This window comes from Agelaius phoeniceus, chromosome 29, assembly GCF_051311805.1.
Source record: "Agelaius phoeniceus isolate bAgePho1 chromosome 29, bAgePho1.hap1, whole genome shotgun sequence".
In the NCBI taxonomy this organism is placed as follows: Eukaryota; Metazoa; Chordata; class Aves; order Passeriformes; family Icteridae; genus Agelaius; species Agelaius phoeniceus.
The window spans coordinates 5597776-5618059 of NC_135293.1; the positions used below are offsets into that span (position 1 = coordinate 5597776).

The 20284-nt window shown below is 47.2% G+C and overlaps 1 protein-coding gene and 1 long non-coding RNA gene across 2 annotated transcripts; one reads left to right on the forward strand and one right to left on the reverse strand.

Moving 5' to 3' along the window:
* Positions 1–293: 293 nt before the first annotated feature.
* LOC129131238 (uncharacterized) lies at positions 294–2807 on the reverse strand. The gene is made up of 3 exons (XR_008535619.2): positions 2176–2807; positions 1879–1972; positions 294–1230 (listed from the first exon to the last, which is right to left on the reverse strand). It is a non-coding gene; the product is annotated as an uncharacterized LOC129131238 (long non-coding RNA).
* Positions 2808–3021: 214 nt separating this feature from the next.
* RAB11B (RAB11B, member RAS oncogene family) lies at positions 3022–19948 on the forward strand. The gene is made up of 5 exons (XM_054650207.2): positions 3022–3176; positions 8681–8876; positions 10733–10926; positions 12506–12586; positions 15314–19948. Exons 1-5 carry the CDS (start codon positions 3137–3139, stop codon positions 15457–15459), a joined length of 657 nt encoding a protein of 218 aa, XP_054506182.1. The 5' UTR covers positions 3022–3136; the 3' UTR covers positions 15460–19948.
* The last annotated feature ends 336 nt before the right edge of the window (positions 19949–20284 follow it).

Genomic DNA, 20284 nt, shown 5'->3' on the forward strand with positions numbered 1-20284 from the left:
CTGCAGACCAGCAAGGAGTCACCTCTCCCTCCTGTCACATAGCCACTCACTGGTTGCAGCATTATCAGCAGTGAGAAACTCAGCATGGGATAATAGCCCTTCCTAAGAGATTCTGCATCCAACATGTTCCAGCTTTGCTCCTCCTGATGCTATTTAAGTGTTGATCATTGGATGCTTAGCACCCCTGGATGTGCTCTAGTCATCACCTGTGACGATCAGTCCTTACGAATGGGTTTCGTGATGATTCGTGGATTTGATCTCAGGGTGGGAAAGAACAAACACGGCACAGGGGATTTGCACTGAGAATCAAAGCAAATGCACCTTTATTGAATGACCACAGCAAAATACAATAGAGGGATTAAGGGAGAGAAAAAGATAGAGGAAGAGAGAGAAAAGAGGGGGAGAGAGAGAGAGAGAGAGAGAGAGAGAGAGAGAGAGAGAGATAGCTACCAAACGTAGAGATGAAGTCCTTTGGTCCAGTCCAGTCGAGGATCCGCCTGTTACATTGGGGAGATCTCAGAGGCACAGTTCATCTGGACTCCAATTCTACTCTTTTTCGATGGGGGAAGGGGAGTAGATCTTGAAACCGAATCAAAGGTAGTATATTGTATCTTTGGGGGAAAGGATGGTATTTGGAAAGGGGTGCACACAATCTATGTTCTCAGCGGTAGGTGAGAGCCATTGTCTTCGTGGTCCAATGCTCACACCTGCAACATCCATCTCGCTCTGGTCAGCTTGCCTCCCCCCACACACCACCCCCGGGTTGGGGGTTTCAGTCCCGGTCCTTGGAAGGAGCAGAGGGGCCTTTTCACAGGGGGGTTTCATGTCTTGGTCTTTGAGGGAAAGGCTCCTTACATCTCAGTCTGTCTGTCATGGTGGTTGCAAACGAGTGAGAGGGGTCTTCTGCAGGGGACCACCCAGAACTCAGGAGAAGTCCAGCCAGGCCGAGAGGTGGGACAGCTTCCAAGGCTATTGTTGCAAAAAGGGCACAGTGCCCCCTTCTTCTTCTCATTGGGCTCAGTGTAGCATATAGTAAATACACCTGTGAAAACAATAACTTACCAATGCTCTCAGGTCTCAGGTCTTATGGGATGTGACTTTCTCCTATGGAGCCAGAGATTTTAGACAGGGGGTCTTCTCTTCAGTGGTCCCCAAATGACGGTCGTGAGGCAGATGAGGGAAAATTCGGACAGACTCTCACATCACCCACCAAGGCATTTCACTGGGGTCCTGCAAAAACAGGAACAGCATCAACAGGAGAAAGTAGTAACACCTTCCTGTAGATCCTGGCGTTACAACTCCCTTTGGCATCGGAAGGATTACAAGCCTGATGCTCCATGCTGCATGTGAACATCAAAACCCCTAAGAAAAGATTCCCTCCCCACTCCTTCAGCAATTGCTGCCTGTCACAGAGGAACAACTGGCCCAAACCATTGCTAGGCTGGAGCTGCATCTTTCCTAGACTGCAGGTTCTGTGAAATTTTGGCTTTCCTTCCGTGCTGCTTCAATTGCCTGATATGCAACAGGGATACCTAGATACCTTGGCAGTGGGATTGTAGTGTGCTTGCAGCATGTTGGTTGTCACCCATTCTCAGAGCCTGGATCACTGATAGCCTGGGTGTCACCCAGCCAAGCTGTCAGAGGCTGCTGCCTCTTTGTCTGTCCCCACTAATTTATTAGCACTTATTTTTGGAAATGGGACCCCTTGGATACCATGGTCCTGCCTGTCTAAGGTGTTCACGTCTGGGAGAAGATGAGAGCAGCTCAGAGCCACAGAGCCTGGAGGGTCTGAATCTGTCCCCACCCTGACATCGCTCCCACTTTGAGCATCACCCAAAGCCAACAAAAATAGGTCCAAAGCCAGAGCTTTTTCCTCACCATTGTCTCAGTCTTGATGCTGCTCCCTCTGTGATACTGCAGATACACTAATCCTTTAGCTGGATAAACACTCCTCCAGGGAAGTAGGGCAGACCTGTCGTGAGGAGCACAGCACAGAGAGAAATGTGTGATGAGCAGAGCCACTTCCCTGCACATCACAGAGGCGGGGAGGGAGTCGGCAGTTTCCCTGCCAGGGTTTGTCCAACAACAACCAAAGGTGTCAGTCCAGTGATGGGACACAAGTGTGCATAGGTTGTATGGGGTCACGAGGAGGGGGCCACCAGGGCAGCAGGATACCCTTGGGCTCCCGAGTGGCTCCGTGAGGCTGGTCCTGCAGCCTGGACAGCGTTCCCAGGATGAGCTGCTGTAGCTCTGCCGTCGGGAAGGTGAAGGATGAAGGATGTCCCACTTGGAGGTCGCAAAGCCGAGGCGAAGGGCGTCCCGCCGTCACTGCCCGAGTGGCCACAGCCTCTGCCTTTCGTCACTACTCCGCTCAGGAAACTGCCTAGAGCCGCGCCAGGAAAAAGAAGGGGAAATGTTTTCCTCGAGCAATTGTGTCCCTGTGAGGGCATGTATGTGCCAGAACAGCCTTTCAGCTGGTGTTGAGCAGGAAGGTGGGGCCGGGAGCGCTGAGCGGGGCACGGAGCAGCCCGAGGGGGAAGCAAGGAGGCTGGGGCGGGGGCTCTGGGCAGCAGCCGCGCGTCCTGGGGCGCTGCTGAAGGCCTCCCCCTCCCTGTTCCCCGGCTCCGCTGCTGCGCTGACCCCCGGGCCGGGCCGGTTCTCTCCCCCGCCCAGAGCTGACGCCATGTCCCAGCGATCGGGGGTCACTCTCAAACGGGGCGAAACCTCTCTCCCAGCGATCCCGCTCAAAACGGGAGGGTCCCCATAACCCTGAGGGCCGCCCCCCACCCGCTGCAACCCCCGCCGCGAGCAGACTGCCCCCACTCCGCGCCCCGGAGCCCCGCCCCGCCACGGCCCTCACACAAACCCCGCCCCTCCACCCGGCCCCGCCCCGTCTCTCAGGGTCCCCGCTCGGGCACCCAAGCACCGCCCCTCCCCAGCTGCCTCTCTTCGATTGGGCACCGTTCCCCGCCAGTCAGCGGAGTTCCCGTCATTTATTGGCTGTCGTTGATGGGTCTGGCGCAGTGCCCGCCTCCTGCGGTCTCTGGCGGGCGCTGATTGGGCCGTGCGGGAGCGCCCCTCCCCGGCTGGGCCGCGGTCGGTGCCGGGCAGGCAGAGGGTCGGCGCCGCCATCGCCATGGGCACCCGCGACGACGAGTACGACTATCTGTTCAAAGGTACGTGCTCAGCAGGGCCACGGCCGCCGCACCGCGTCGCTCTCGGCCGGGATCAGCGGGCCGCGCGGGCCCGGGGCGTCCGCCGCGGCCTTGGTGCGCGGGACGGCCTTGTGGGCCCCCGGCCTGGTCTGGAGCCATGGCAGAGCCGGGGGAGCGGCGGGAGAGCCGTCAGGGCCTGCCCGCTCCGCCCCGTCCCGGCCCGCGTGGGCTGTGCGCCAGCAGCTGGGCGGCTGCGATCCCCGGGGGCGACCGGAGCCTCGGCGGGGAGCGGCCGGGCCGCGGGCCGGGGCTGTGCCTGTGCCCGGCCGTGCCTGTGGTTGTCTGGAGATCGCCTGGTGTCGAGTCGGAGCTGCAAAACCGTCAGCTTCGGTGGAGGCTCCTTCGCAGGTCCCCGCCGAGCGCCGGTACTGGGAGCCTGGGACCGGAGCGGTGTTAACTGGCTGTGCTGATGGGTGTTTGCCGTGCCTGCCCTGCCCCTTCCTGTGGCATGTCGGGCTGGCCAGGGCTCTTGTGAGGGCTGGGTGCTGCTCCTCCTGCGCTGGCTCCGGGGACAGCCGGAGGATGTCATCCCGTGGGATGGCTTCGGGGTTTCTGTCCCGTGGGTGTTTCCCCAGGCCGGCCTCCTGCCTGTCCAGAGGGTCAAGCTGACCAATTTCCCGGAGCAGCCCACAGCTCTGCCTGTGAGGCCCGAGGAGCAGTGCAGGTGGGTGTAGCACCCTCGTCTTTGGTTTCCTAGCCCGTTTTGCACTAGATCTACTGTTGGTAGAGTGGCTGAAACCTGATTTCCATCCCAAGAGTTCACTCTTGGGAAGGGCAGTGCCAGCAGTGCTGTGGCGGTCTGTGAGGGCTCTGGGCGTCACTTGCTGCTGTGACAATTTCCCAGGCATTCGATGACTTTGTACCTGGATGCTCACAAGGGCAGCAGTGATTCTGAACTTGTGGAGCAAAGAAAAGAACAGTTACTCATCTGTGGGAAATATTTTATAAATGTATTTGCCCATTTGCTTTATTTGCTTTACAGTGGGTTGAATCTTGAAGACAATGGGGAAAAAAGCCCTTATTTCTTCTCTGCCTATAAAACAGACAACCAGCCTGTAAAAATATACTAAACTGTCTGAGTCTAAAGTAGTTTCCTTCTGAAGTCTGTTTCCCAGGTGGTTTAATAGCCAGGAATTTGAAAGCCTAAAAATTGTACTTATTTTTTTCTTTCTCTGAATATTCAATTAGCTAGGGAGAATGCATTCATCTTAAAAATACTTGCTTTGAAATGTGTTTTTAATGTTATTTGGAATGAGACTGAACCTAAAGCCATTTGGTCAGGATCTGTGCTGTCGTGATGCTGGCAAACTTTGTAGCACTTAATAAAAATGGGTGAGAGAATTGTCCTTTTCTGTGCATCTTTTGGGAGGGGTTGTTGTGTGGATTTCTAAAAAAAAAAAAAAAAAGAAAAAAGTAGATAGAGAAGGGTTTCTTTGTGGGTTTGATTATTTATCTTTTCCTTCTTCTGAGGCTTTTTGGGACTAGACAAAAAATAATGTAAATGGGACCAGGTGGGATGAGGGGTCTGCTGTGGGACCAACTCTCCTACTTTTCTTTTTGCCTCCTTCAATAGTAGAATTAAACCTCAAGGACAGTTGCTATAATGATGTCCAGGACTTTGGTTTGTGGTTTAGCCCCTTCTTAGGTACACAGATGACTTTTGAACTATGTTCTGTCAGCCTGTGTAGTAGTTAGAGGTAGAAATAATGATGTAGGAGGATCTTAAGTCTGGGAAGGTTTATTTTTATTAAATTTAAGGCTTGACTGTTTCCCCTGCCACCTATTTCCAAAGGACAGCATGTAGCAGGCAATGACTAACTTAAGGTTTGGGAGCAGTCTGGGATTGTGAGTGATTATAGTCAGATCTGCTCTGCTGACCTAGTGTTTCTTTGTTCCCAATTTCCCTTTTTTCTGTGTGCATCCCAACAGAACTGCTTATTTTATTGATTACAACAAAATATTACTCTTTACCAAAGTGCCTAAACCATTCTTTGGGGGAAGGAGCCAAGCTGTGTGTGCAGGACTGCGTGGGGTGGTGAGGCTGCGAAGAGCTTGTGGCTGTGCTCAGTGATGTGACCCAAGTGAAGCCAGCAGTTCTGGCCTCTATTCCCAGTTAGTTTTGTAGCAGGAATGGTGAAAAAGCAGGGACTTTTCAGGATGTGTTTTGAGTGCGTTGATTTGGAATTGAATTCATGACATTTGAAGGGCCGTTAAAAACGTTCGAAGCCTTGCACCTATTAAATGTGATCTGCACATTAATTTTGCTCCCAAGATTAGCTATTATCAGTGTTTATTTTAAAAATTAAATCTGAGGTTGTGCAGATGTGTGCTGGCTCATGAAAAAGGCAGGAAAAATCAGCCATAGGGCAAAAGAGGTTTCTTTTACTTTTGTGGGAATTTAGACTGCTCTGATTAGTCTCTGTGTAGCTAAGGCTGTGGTTTTTAAAAACAAATGTGTATCCTATTAGTCACCAATATCTGGCAACCTTATGTACTTCAGATTTATCACAACTCTCATTAGATGGTCTCTGCTAGAGGGAGTCTTAATCTTCTTACATACTCAAAAGTATATATTCTTTTTCCCAGATTAATAAATGAGTGTTTTTAGAATTCTGTCATAAACTTGATCTATTTATTTCCCCTTTCTTACCAGTGATGTATGGCACTGGAATTTTCGTCCTGACTTTGGCTGGTTTTGTACAAGGATCTCAATATACAGGGCAGGTGTTTGGGGTGGGATTGTGCTGTAGTTCTGGATGTTGTAGACACAGGAAGCAGAGTGAGGGTGGTGACTGAGTTGATGGATGGATAATGTGGTGGTGATGCATAACCCACACAGTGGCAGGGAGTGCTGGAGGAGAGAGAAAATCAGGAAATACTGAAGGAGCAGGATTCACGATATAAACAGGGCACTATGCAAGGCTTGTTTGAGTGCTTAGGGCCATCTGAAGGTGGCTGGTGCTGGTTATTGGTTCATGTCACTTCCAGGATCTTTTCATCACCAGTGTGGCCCTTAGGGGCATTTTGAGAGCGAGTTCCTTGGCTCTGGTGAGATATGTTTAGAGAGTATTCAGACTCTTAAGCTGTCATTTGGAACTCTTTCCTTCTCTGTCATGACTTCTGAATTTGAACAGGCAACACTGTGTGGTGGTCTGTTACCAAATTTAGAAACTTTCCCAAGATCTAATCACTTAGTCCAGAATGCTGAAGGTATCTTCTTGCTCAGCTCCTGTAGAAAATAAATTTGTAGCTTCTCTCTGCATGTGGGGCCCCTAGTCTTGGCATCTTTCTCCTGAAAGTGAAAATGCCCTTTTAGTGCTCAAGATTGGGTATTAATAAGAAGCACATGGAAACTCTAGGAATGCTCTTTATTGAATTGGGATCTGGTTGCCTTCCTTTGACTTCTGAAAAATGCTCTCCTAGAAGCTCTGCTGGAGTGTGGGGAGCCTGTGAATAACCAGCCAAAGGAGCACAGGACCCCTGGAATTTTCTTCCAGTGACAGATGGAGTTAATGACCTGAGAGCCATTTGCATGGTTTATGCCCCAAATTGATACTTTTAAAATGCCGGAGCCTGAGAGATGGCTAGAATGTGGAAAGGCTGTGCTTTCTCCAGCTGCAAAATCATGGGAAGATAGCTCCCTTCAGAAACAGTTGGAAGCCTCAGGGGTCTTCCAATCTGGTCTAGCTTGTGTGGTGGATATTCTTACTTTTGGTTCTGGCCAGGGCTTTGCTGTAGGATAGAGCCTACTCCAGCCCCAGGTCCCTGTGCAAGATGGGTGACCTCCGCCTGTTCTTGGAAGGTCCCATGGAATTAGTGATGAAAAACTGTTTGTCCGGAAAATAAAGCTGACAAAATCCTAGAGTTAGAACTTGGAATAAAATCTTTTTTTATCTATCTGTTCTCATACCCTAAAAAGTGGTTTAGGCTGTTTGCCAGGGAAGGCAGAGCACTGTGAGGAGCTGGTTTAAGTTCTCCCGGGTGGGGAGTTGTGGTGCCTTGCCACGATGTGCTGGCTGCCCATTCCTGCCTGTGTTGTGTTTTGCCTGTTCAGCTGTGCTGGCACAATTGTCTGTCTGTGCTCTCAGGCAGATGAGCTGCACAGGGGCTCTCCAGCGTTTCAACAATGGCCCTGTGCAGCTCGGGAGCTGTCGCAGCAGAGGGCCGGGTCCAGCACCAGCCTGGGAATGTGCTCCAGGGCTGGGATGGCAGCGAGCTGGAGCAGGGCACTGCCAGAGCTCCCTCCTCAAACAATGGCCTGAGCAGAGAAAACCTGTAGCACCACTAAAAGACAAGTATGATCCTTGGCCCTGGGAAAACACTGGTGAGCTCATTCTGGAAGTGTGCAATGAGAAGGTTCTTCTGTAGTTGCTGGGGGGAAATTGGGACTGTTTTTTGTCCGTGTCTGCTTTTCTGTAGGAAAAGCAGACCAAATAAATGAGGAAGATCAGCAAATCTGTACTTAGAACTGGAGTAGGAAATATTCCCAAGGTTAAAGAAGCTCACAGAGGCTGGCTGCCTTTCTTCCTTTTTCGCTTGAGCCAGGACACTTGAATTCCAAAGGGTATGTGATAAGAGTGTTTGTGAGAGGAAGGGAGCTTGGCTCAGCTGTTTCAGCTGTGTTTCTCTCTGTTGTTTCTTGCTCTCATCTATAAGCAAAAAAGTAGAGGGAACCTCCTGCCTCAAGATGTGCCTTTGTTTTCACAATTCCTTTCAGGAAAGCTGGGTTTTGTGTGCTGAAGATCTCTCTGCACTTACATTTTTCTGTTATCATGGCAACACCATGTGTGGAGGCAGAGGTTTCTAGCTCATCTCTTACTTCTCATGCAGTCTACTACAACTTGTTTTGATGGATGAAGTTCTGCTTTGCTTTGTATCTTTTTTGTAGTACCAAATATCTCCTGTTTTCCAGTTTTTGTGGTGAACATATTTATTAATTAAATTATTGAATTACAACACCCTATATGACTCCAACAGGGACTGCAAATGATTGTTTACTTACCATGTTTTTTATTTTTTTAATAAAAATAGAGTACACTTACACTGTACAAAGGCTTTTGTTGGGCAGACAAGTGGCCTGTTGCCATGTTCTTGCCTGTAGTGTTTCTTAAAATGTGGGTTGCAGCCTTCCTGTGCCAAAGGTTGAGTGTGTGAGGGGCATGTCTTACCTCTGCCTGCTGCAGTGGTTGGGGCTTCCAAAGCACTGTTTGACTTTGAGAGTCACTGTAGCAATTTCTCATTTTCACCTCTGAGGACCGGGCAGCTACTCACCACAAAACAGTTTGGGGCTCTTCTAGGGTTGGAGAAGCAAGGTGTGCATAGTAAAGACTGTGATGTTGTCTGTGTTGTCTCTCCTGTGTTATCTGACTGCATTTCTGGTGGATGCTGCCTGCCAGGCCACACTGCAGCCTGGAGTTGGTGCTGGTATGAGAAATTAATTGTGAAAATAATGTCTCTGCTTTCAGTTGTGTTGATTGGAGACTCTGGAGTTGGGAAAAGTAATCTTCTGTCACGTTTCACACGCAATGAGTTCAATCTGGAAAGTAAGAGCACCATTGGGGTGGAATTTGCCACCAGGAGCATCCAGGTGGATGGGAAGACGATAAAAGCCCAGATCTGGGATACCGCAGGCCAGGAGCGATACCGTGCCATTACCTCAGCGTGAGTACCCTGTCTTTGCTCAACAGAATTCCAGGAGGGATGCTGCAGATAAATGTATGGGTAGAGAGTGAAACATATTTGGCACACATGACAACGTCATTGTGACAGACTTAAGTGTGGATCCAAGTCATAATGTAGCAAATACTTTTGTGTTCCCTTGATTACTATAATGAAAGTACTTTTTAGGTTCTCATGTTACGGTTACAGAAACAAATGACAGCTTAAATTAAAACTGTGGGAAATTCTGTTTGAGTTTTGGGATTTAGTTTTTTGTCTGTGCTGAATGTGCTGCATTCATTATGTGGAGTGAGTGTCATTTCAGATGGAAGCTGGGCACTGTTGGTATCAAGTTTTGGTCTAGGTATGGTGGCTTACTGTAACACTCATGGCTTCTGTCTCAATTGCCTCCTCAGTCTTGAGATTGAGGGTATTTTTAGGAAAACTTGCAGCCACAAAGTCCTTTGAAATCTCAATGACTTTGAATTAGTCACAGCCCTGAAAATTAGGTACATGAGTGCAGATACTGAATAGCCAGGAAGTAGGAAGGCAACAATGATAGTGCTGGCTGTGCAACATTAGGCACAGTCCCTGGAGGTGAGAAGCTTTTTCACCTGTGGCACCTTGGTAATCCGCAGAGTGGTTTGAGCTGTACCTATTTCTATGGTGGCAAAAGTACCCTGCAGAGGACAAAAAGAAAATCCTTTGGTCAGGCCTGGTTGTCCAGAGCATTTTTTGATCAGTGAGTTGATTTTTTGTTATGTTACAGATGTGTATCAGTTTTTAAAGGTAAAAACATGTTTCTGAGTCACGAACAGATTGAGCCATTAAACTCAAGGTAAAAGGAATTTTGTCAAGATGGGAGAAAACCAGGCGACCCTGAAGCCCAAAGGGAGCAGTCTATAGGGAAAGGGATGCAAAAGCAGATGTAAGTGACAATTTCAAATTGCATATTTTCTGGAATTGTTAGTGTGACTTTCAGAAATTTTTTTGTGACCCTTGCTCTTGCTGTAAAAACTTCTAGTCTAGTCTGGGTCAACAACAACAGGTTTTACTGCTGGGAGTTAGTGCAGCTGCCGTCCTGTGATCCTGCCTCTCCTTTGTGCTGGCACTAACTGCTGCTTGACACATCACTCAGCCAGTTCAGCCTGCTCGGCCAGCAGAATGCCAAACATCAGGGAAAAGAGAATGATTTCTGCTGACTTGGTGCCCTGACTCAGTTCAACAACATGTCAGACAGGTGCTGGCAGAACTGAGGAGAAATGGTAGGATTGTGTGGAAGAGAGATAATGGATGTTACAGGATTGCTGATACAGATTGGCTTGTGCTGAGCTGAGCCCTTGGCTTGTGTTGAAATGGGCCCAAACCTGCGCTGAGGAGGCAAACCCTGTTCCTGGATTAGAGGTTGGTGGATAGTGACAATATGGTCCAGAGTCCCCTCTTTAATTTGTAGGAGGGACAGGAGATAGTTGAAGGATCAGGAACAAATACTGACATTTTATTAAGGGCTGTTTTCCTCGAGAAAGTTAGGTTGTAACTTCACAAAAACCTCCCAGCTGCACCGATTCTGCAATGCTGAGTTTTCCTATACACAGCTGGAGCAGACAGGACATTTTCAGTCCTGGTTTCTGGAGGCTCTCCAGCATTTTGGTACACACACTGGATTCTTTTAGAAATGCTATTAGAAAAAAGCCCTGCATTTGGAACTTGGTCTCAGGCTTCAAAACCACTCCAACAACAGTATCTGCATCAGCACAACTTTTTCTGCCTGGGAGCGCATTATGGAAGAGCGGGGTGGCCCGTGTGCTGGTGTGGCTGGGACAGAGCTCTTGTTGAAGGGCTGTGCCTCCTGCTTTCAGATATTACCGCGGTGCTGTCGGGGCTCTGCTCGTCTATGACATTGCCAAACACCTCACCTACGAGAATGTGGAGCGCTGGCTGAAGGAGCTGCGGGACCACGCCGACAACAACATCGTGATCATGCTGGTGGGCAACAAGAGCGACCTGCGCCACCTGCGGGCCGTGCCCACCGACGAGGCCCGGGCCTTCGCAGGTATGGATGGGTGGGGCTGCTGGGCTCACACCCTTTGTCCAGGGCTCACATCCTTTGTCCAGGGCTCACACCCTTTGTCCAGGGCTCAACTCCCACCTCAACTCCCTTTTTTAGTTTGGACCCTAAAAAAGGCATTTAAGGTGTTTTGTTGTTTTTTGGTTTTTTTATATTGAAATATCTTGACTTATTAACTAGCACGTGTGGTTGGTTTGGTTTTTTTGGAGAATTCTCTTTGCCATTTTTAGTTTGCAGTTTTCTGTTGTTTTTTAAATCTAGTGGTAGTACATGTTTTTGAAACACTGTCCTTGAACTGCCTGATAGCTGAAGAATAAACACTTCTTCTAACAAGGCTAGAAACAGGAAGCAGTATTTAGAAGAGAGAATATCACAATAAAAATAAAAAAAATCACAATGTAAAATGTCCATCCCCCCTTCCTAGAGACCTGCTTCTGCTGAGTAGATATCAATGTGGACAGCTACAAATGAATGCTGAACCTTCTCTTAGATGGGGTGGTTGCTGCTCTAGAGCACTGATGCCTGTAATGTTGTCATCTAGTCTCACTTAAATGCAGCGATCATCAGGTTTGAGAATTATCATTTGTTGGGAGAAGTCAAGTGAGTTATGTAAGATGCTGCCACTGCATTCCTTCTCTCTTCCTTACCTGGCAGAGCACTGGTCAGATATTCTTTTGTCCTGAAAGGCCTGGGGACATTCAGCTTTTGTGTGGCTGTCAAGCTTGGAGGTGGAATGTAAATGTACAACTTCTAAAATACCTCTAGAAATATTACCAAGGCTTGCTTATACACACTTTCTGAAGTTTGCTGGTAAGCAAGTACCCTGAGGGTAATAAAGCCACTTTAAATTTTCAGATGGAGGAGAAGTGACATTTATGTAAAAGAAGCAAAACAAATTGGTGGGTGCCCCAGACAGTCTATTACTTCGGTCACTTGGTTCAGCTTCTTACTTTTTAACCCTGGACTTCCTCCTAAGGCTGTTTTAAATTGCTAGTGATTCTCTGATTGTTGCTATTTAAGCTCCATTACTGAAATTTGCCTGTTCCTGGACAGGTGATACAGAACCATTCTAGGTATGATATTTGAGTGTTAATCACTTTCTTTTTTAAATAATAATTTTAAAAAATTGCATTGTAAGAGGAAAGAAGAAAAATAGACTGTTTCAGGGGGTCATTGTTATTTGGAAGTGGGGTCTGATTAGGAATGTATAGGTCTTTTGCTCTTGGGATTGCAGAGGAGAATTGTGTCTCTGTAGCAGCTGATGTGCTTTTGCTGGGGCTCTTGCTCAAGGTACCTCTGGGTGTGATCTGTAGCCAGAAGAGAATGGTGTTTTGTGCTGTTTGACTGAGCAAGGGCTGCAGTAGGGAAAATGTTCTTGCACTTTGGGCAAAGGAAATGTTGCTGAACTGCAGCACCAAGGTGTTCCTTGTGCAACAAGGAAAAGAAAAAAAAATTACTGTGCCCTGGCTGGTTTGGCCTAAAATAAAAGTTAAAAAACCTCAAAGTAAATGTGAAATAAAGTGTCATTAAATTTTTTAACTGAACCACTTCTTGTTTATTACAGAAAAAAATAACTTATCTTTTATTGAAACATCTGCTCTGGACTCTACAAATGTAGAAGAAGCCTTCAAGAACATCCTTACAGGTATGGTTTGTTATGGATTCAGAGGAGCAGCTGAGGTGGTGGATCCTCTTCATGGGCATACTCTGTAGTTTTCTGGAATGTTTTGGAAATGAGTGGTGGGAACAATCGTTGCTTTGCAAACTTTCTAATCTCACCTTTGTGTTATGCCTCCCACCCCATACACACCTTTCTGTCCCACGTGAGGGTTTCTGTCTCCTGGAGGTTTCTGTCTCCTGATGTTCCATAAGTTCAAGCTATTGCAATAGCACTGTTGTAAAGGGACTAGTAACTGTACTTCTGTGCCTGCACAAAATCTCAGCAGTGAAGCCCCAGCCATGCTGGAAGTTAAATGTTGCAGTATCTTCTCTTGCACCAATGCAGGCTGGTACCATTTTCAGACTACTGAACTCTTATTCTCAGCTGATAGCAAAGGTGGTGACTGCACTGCACCAACAGCATCTTCTTCAGAGATGGACTTGGGGATTCTGGAGGATATCAAGTTGACAGTGAGCCATGGGCAGTGAGCCATAACCTCCCATTATCCCAGCCTGCTCCAAGCCCTGTCCAGCCTGGCCTTCCAGGGATCCAGGGGCACTTCCAGGGATCCAGGGGCAGCCAGAGCTGCTCTGGGCAACCTGTGCCAGGGCCTCACCACCCTCACAGCCAAGAATTTCTTCCCACTATCCCATCTAACCCTGCCTTCTGGCAGTGGGAAGCCATTCCCCCTTGTTCTGTACCTCCAGGCCCTTGTCCAAAGTCCCTCTCCAGCTCTCTTTGTGGACTGTAGTTGTTGGTAGTCTGCATTAAGATCTTCCCAGAGCCTTTTCTTCTCCAGACTGAGCAACCCCAACTCTGACTCCAAGGTGCCCAAGAAGAGGTGGACAGGAAATAAAGGGTAGCCAAGCTGCCTCTATAGGTAAAAGCCTGACAGATGAGGAATGGGCTGTATTTGGTGCCCAGCAGATTGTGTTATTAAAGAGCCACTAGTGAAGCATCTGGAGTGTGAGGCAGAGCTGACTGCCCAGAGCTGGAGCTGGGCTGATCTCGCACTGTGTAGCAGATTTGTGGCTGATCTGGGACATTTGGCTGGATTTGAAGCAATTTCCCTGGCACTTGGAGAGAGTATTTTTTATTTTAGTGTTCTGAGTGTAGTTCAATGGTCACCATCCATCCTGCCTTCCCTTGCAGTGTTGTCCTGAGACTGACCCTGGTTAGAGATGCTGGCCTCAGGCCACTCTAGGAGAGCCACAGTGCTGTAACACCTCAAGCTGAGGTCAGGCCCAGGCAAACTGAACTCAAACCCCTCTCTCTCACAGCACGCTGGGCTCCCAAAAGTGTTGAGATTGTCTGGTCAGGTAGCATAGGCACATGGATAATAAGACTGAGAAGTCCTGAAAAGGCTATTCCTAAAGTAATTACACCTGGGGGAGAATCATCCTTCTAGGAGAGAAGGAACCTAGGAGAATGTGCTGTGTAGAGTAGTGAGTTGGGAACCACCACAGGGGACTCGGTGGAGGGAAGAGAATGGGAACAGCAGGACAGGAGTTTCATTACTGGCCACTTGTTTGAGGAATCACTAACAACTGGAAGAAAAAAAACCCCACAAAACACCCCAAAGAGTTGCTACCCCAAAGCAAAGGGGGCTTGGCAACCACTCTAAACAGCTGAAATTCAAATACAGTACTGAGCAGGAAAGAAAAAGGTGTGACAGCCTCTGAACAACCCTCCTCCTCCCTTTAGCAAAGATCTGTAGGTAGCCAGTGGCAACAAGATTGGCCTTGAGTTAAAGGTTTTAAGTTTAAACAACATAAATATATGTTGTGCAGATTCTTAAAAAAACCCAAAAAAGCCCCCAAAAACCACCAAAGAAAACGAACCAAAACTCCCCATAAAAAAACCCTGCACAGTCCTCTGTGATTTTTAATCCTTACTAAAGGCTTTGGGTGTTGCTGTTTTGGGGTTGTGGCTGTATGAATGTGACCATAATATTTACCACAGACTTGCAGGGAAGTACTTGCCCTTTTCCTGTTTCACAATGGAGGGAAGTTGGAACAAGGGCTTATAGTCAATGAAATAATTTAACTTATAAACCTTTCCACTTACAAGACTTCTGCTAAGTAGGCAGTTGAAACAGTTGGTTTGTGAAAGCTTTTAAGTTGGCAGTCTGTCTTCAGTGATTACAGCTTTGTGGATCTCTATGCTTTCAAGCATTAAGTTAGTTTGAGTCAAATAAATTCATTTGGAGAAGTCTGGGGCTTTATGGACCCATGCAGCTTTTACTGTCATAGGTAGGAAAACTGATGTGTTGCAGAGAGGAGCATTGCTGTTTCTTGGTGGCAGCAGGTTGCTGGGAGTGGAGGTGGGCATCGGGTAACCTGTTGCTGCTGCGGAGGTTTCCAGCACCCTGGTGATGGGCGTTTCTAGAGTATGCTGCTCACTTTTTTTTTAATCACAAAGACAATGATTCCCTGTTTTAGAAATGAGCATTCTTACTCCTTTCCCATTTAAAACTCCTTTAATAATCCCCATTTTCATGGAGTCATTGAAAAAGAACAGGATAGGAAGTGCTATTGTGGAAGGCAATGAGGACTCTTGTCTTAATAACTTTTCCAGACAGAGCTGGTGTATTCATTCCAGAACTGGTTACACACCACATCTGATTAGCCTAGATTCCCTTTCAGAGCCCTCAGGTTAAAATCTTCTCCTTCTTGGGTTCTGGCATGTTCTTACCGTGTGCTGTCCTTGCAGAAATCTACCGCATCGTGTCGCAGAAGCAAATCGCCGACCGGTCTGCGCACGATGAGTCCCCTGGCAACAACGTCGTGGATATCAGCGTCCCGCCAACCACTGACGGACAGAAATCCAACAAACTCCAGTGCTGTCAGAACCTGTGACCTTCTCTAGATGACTCTTGTGCCCTCCACTTTGTCTGTGCTTCATTTAGAAACTTGTGTGCACTTCCTATCTCCTGTGATTCAGTGACTCCCTCCTCCCTCCTTTATTCCATTCCCAAATCTCCCCTGTCATATTAGAGCTTTAATTGTAGGGCTAACATCCTCCTGCCTCTGAAACCCCTTCCATGTGGTGACTTCTGGGCTTGAAATGTAGTCACTGATCTGATAGACATGTTTGTGTTGGAAAATCTGCTGCTGGATATTATCCCATGAAACACTCTTATCAAATAGGCTTGTTTTGGTTTTGCTAGGATTTTTTCAGTTTGGTTTTGTTGTTGTTGTTATTTTCTGGGAGGGGAACAATGGGACTTGACTCTACCAGTTGAAGAAATAACTATATTTAGGTGACAAGGTTTTTTCCTCCCATAGTCAGATATCTCTTTTTCTTGTGTTTCTGTAAACATGGGGGAGAAATTAAACTAGCTATCCTGCCAAATGCTCTGTTTTCTGTCCTGATGAAGTCTCACAGTGAGGATTTTAGTGGCTGCACACACATAAGAAAGCTGTTGAAAATAACATTACTTATTCTGTAATTACCCCTAATACAGTTAGTCTTGCTGTGTAGTTTACTGTTTCCTGCTTGGGAAATCTTTCTCTATTCTTGTTTATTTGGGAACAATGAAATATGTCTGCATTGCTTTCTCTGCCACCATGAATGCCTGTGCAGGCTTTATGAAGTGGCGTAATATTTATTCATGGCTTATGTTAATCAGTTAACATTATTGTACAGTAAGTGCCAGCATATTGATTTCAGAAACCTTTTGCAGCCTGTACAAGTAGGCTTCTTTTTGTACTGTAGGTCAGTGTCTGAAAGCAGGATCTGCGCTAGTTCCAGGGTTTTTTTTTTGCATGCTGCTTTTTCTCTAGATCTCTCCTGCCCCTGTCTGAGTGAGTGAGGCAATATTTTCATGTCACATATATACCTGCACTTGTAAGGGTTTTGGTTGTTGTAGAGAAACACAATACTTTATACATTTTGTAAAACTTCTGCAGATCCATAGTATCTGGAACTTTCTCTTCATGATCTTTCACTATTGACCTCTACTAAAATGCATAATATTAGGATTTCACATAATAACTACTAATCTGTTGTTTTCTTCTTACCATTTTACTGAACTGCAGACTGTAATTCTTATATGATTGTATTTCACTGATGTAACAGATTTGTCATCAGCAGGGCTAACTACTATAATTCTTCGCTGTGCTGAATGGGAAGAATGTTACCACAACTTTGTGTAGTCAGTCTCTTGCTTGCTCGTGCAAATTTCTGATGGCTTTTCATCACTCACTAGCTCTTGCACACTTGTATCCCCTCCGGTATCTGCTGAATGTTCTGATGGCAAATACTGGGTGAAATGATCTAAAGGAAGAGCTGGAAAGCACCTGCTGCTCCCTGAAGGCTTGTGGCGCCATTTGCAGTGAGTTTTTGCTCTGTATTCTGAGCCTGTACCTCACTGGATGAATCCCAGCTGCATATTAGTGAGTTGGTTTTTCTTTACTGATACAAAGCAAATATGAAACTGTGAATTGTGCTTGAAGAGGAAATCTGACATTCCAGTCTCAACTGTTCTGTCTGGTTACGTAATAAAATTAAGGGCAGTTAACTCTGATGGCTTTTCTTTTATAAGATTTCCAGACCAATGCCTTTAATTTTGTACTGTATTCACTGAGAGGGCTCCAGCTTACAGCACAGGATGCGCGTGGTGCTGGCACTTTCACTCTTCAGCTTTGTTTAGAGGTTCCATTCAAGGTTCAAGGGTGCATGCTTGCAGCCTGATCCCATTGAATGAGGGTATGAATTCCTTGGTAGGCATCACAGGGCTCTGTCCTAAGGGAGTTCCAGTTCAGGAAGCACTTTCCACACTTGGTATTTGCTTCACTAGCATTCTGTTGAGAGAAAGTAGGAACTGGGATATCTCCTTTTTGGTGGTCCAAGACCAGAACATGAAGTGCAGTCAGTGTTCAGACAGCTGGCATTGAGAGAATGGAAAATTCTGAAATACTGAAAATATTTCATTTGAGAACAAGTGGACACTAGTGGAGCTGGGCTCCTTAATTTTTGAACAAACTTTATATAAAGAAATCAGCTGGACAGCATGAGGAGAAATTGTACTGTTAAGAAGACTTATTAGTTCAGCGTGATGTATTAACATGCTTACTCTGCAAGTCCTGCTCTTAACATGAAGTTTCTAGAATCAGTCTGGCCTGGTGTGAGAAGCCAAGAAATGGTTTAGTCACTTGCTTGTCTCTTCAAAGATTTTCCTTAGTCTTTGACTTTGTGGAAGGCTTTAAACTTTGTTGCAGAGTCCCAGTGAAGGTCAGTGTCTAGGGCTTAAGTGCAGTTAAATTTATGGGTATTGAAGAGCTCTTGAACAACTCCATTGTCCAAGCCCCTCAGCACTGGTGGACCTTGGACCATTCTATTGTGTTGTGTGACAGGGAGGGGCCTCCTGCCCTTTGCTGGGGCGTGCAGGGGGAGTTGGTGTGTGCACACGTGCACCCATGTAGCTCCTGAGAGCACTGGGAATGGGCTGGGTGTTTTCATCTGCTGTGGTCCCTCGCTATGAGACAAAGCTCTTCTCCAGGCTGCTGTGCTGCTCTCCAGGCAGAGCCACAGCCCTTCTGTGGGTCTGAGGTGCTCCTGCCCAGACTAAGCAGAGGGCTGTTTGTGATAATAGAAAAAGGACATTGGATCAGTTCTGCCAGATTAGGCCATCTTCCTGTGCACAGACTGGGGACAAGGCTTGTGATCTGGGGTTCCTGGTGTCCTGATGAAGCATTGTGTGCTTCTTAGAAACTGCATCCACAACCCAGCCCACTCCTGTGCTGGAATTACTGAGGGGAAGACTTGGAGGAATCCTGAGGAAGCTGGAAGTGCTGGAAGAGCTGTCTGACATTCAGAGAAGCTCTGCAGTAGCCCAGACTCCTTAAGCATGCTTTCCTGATGTGGAAATTACAGACTACATGTAACCTCGACTGCTTCATCCCACAGCCTTGCTGGCTGTGTGTCTCTCAGTATTACTGTCAGGAAAAAAAAAAAGGTTACAGCTCTCTTCCATCTGCCCCAAGGGGTTTGAGGGCTAAGTTTGGCTTTTGTAAAATTCTGATAACAGGAAAGCTGCCTGTGAGAAGAAGGAATGTGTGCTTTGCTTGCTTTACTTGGATGTTGAGGCTGACTTTCCTTTAACTATTGAAGACACTACAAAGCCCTGAGTACTGCCACCTGTGTCATAACACAACCATCAGAGGCTCCTGCTGCTGTCTAGAACAGCTCCTTTAATGCAGAATTAGGCAGGAGTCTGTCGTGCTGCCTCTCCTCTTACTGATGGGGAGGGTGAAGGCCAAAATGCATACATAAAAGTGACTTGGTCCTGAGCACACAAACAGTGAATTGGTAAAATAAATTCCTTGGGTAGATCAGATCAATCCAGCCTCTTTTCCTGCAAAGTCAGTGCTTCCAGGCAGGGAAGTTAGTCTCGGATCTTCACTGGAGCCTGCACAGAACAAGGAGGTTTGGTTCCTAGGAAAGTTTTAAAGCTCCATATTTGTATAAAAGTAAAAATACAGTTGTTGAGTTACTGCTTGCTACTTAGTTAAAAAGATTTCTGTGTGTGCTGTGGAGGCCACCTCTGTGGGGCCAGAGATGCCCCCATTTGGGTGCTGTTCTGTGACTCCCTGCTGACCTCTTGTGTGAACACAGAGCTCTTGGCTGGGCGTGCTATGGTATTTGAACCAGTTACTTAACACGAGCTGTTGGAAAATTGTACAGGAGGTATTTTTGCTCCTGGTGCTTTGATCCCTGTGTGCTGTACTGCTCCACAAGGTGGGGGTGAGATCTGTTTCTGGTTGAGTCTTGCTGAGGCTTGGTGCTCATTCCCTTCCAAGCAGAAGGAAGAACTTGCTTAGAGGTTCTGGACTCCGTAGAAGAAAAGAAGATCCCAGTGAAGTGGCTCAGTCATCTAGGGAAGATTTTTTTCCTCCATAAAAAACTAGAACAGTGTTGAAGGTAGGGGCTTGAATTTCAGCTAAGGAAAATCAGACAATTGGAGGTTAAGACTAACTGTCCTTCAAGTAAAGCACAGTAAGTGGGGACTGAAGGGTAGATTCTCTTTACTTGCAGACTCCTAAATGAAGTTGGTGATTTATGGAATATTTCCATGGAATGAGTATCTCCAGGACTGCACTGTTTCAATAAATAACAGCAATTCCTATTTTACACTGATCAGATAATGCATGGTAGTGTTGACTATCAGGCTTTGTAGGCTATAAATAGTAGTGGGCCTTTATGCAACCCAGAAGAGAGGTTCCTTTCATTTACTTTTATTCCTGGTTCATGTGTTAAGTGCAATTCACTTTTGTAAATAAACACACCACTCGATTTTTGTGCATGGTTATGATGTATTGTGGATATAAAGATTGCCAAATCATACCGTCTGTGTTAAGTTCTGTTCCAGACACAACTGTAGAATAAGCTGGGGGGGGGCTCCGGAGCCAGAGCGCGGGGTGGGGCGGGGATGCCCCTGCCAGCGCCCCCGGGAGCGGCAAGACAGCGTTCCCGCTATCCCCGGGGCTTTGCACTGCCGCAGGGCGCCGCGTCGGGCGGTGTCCCGCGGTCCCGGTGTCCCTCTGTCCCGGTGTCTCGCGGTGCCCGTGTCCCTCTGTCCCGGTGTCCCGCGGTCCCGGTGTCCCTCTGTCCCGATGTCTCGCGGTCCCGGTGTCCCTCTGTCCCGATGTCCCTCTGTCCCGGTGTCTCGCGGTCCCGGTG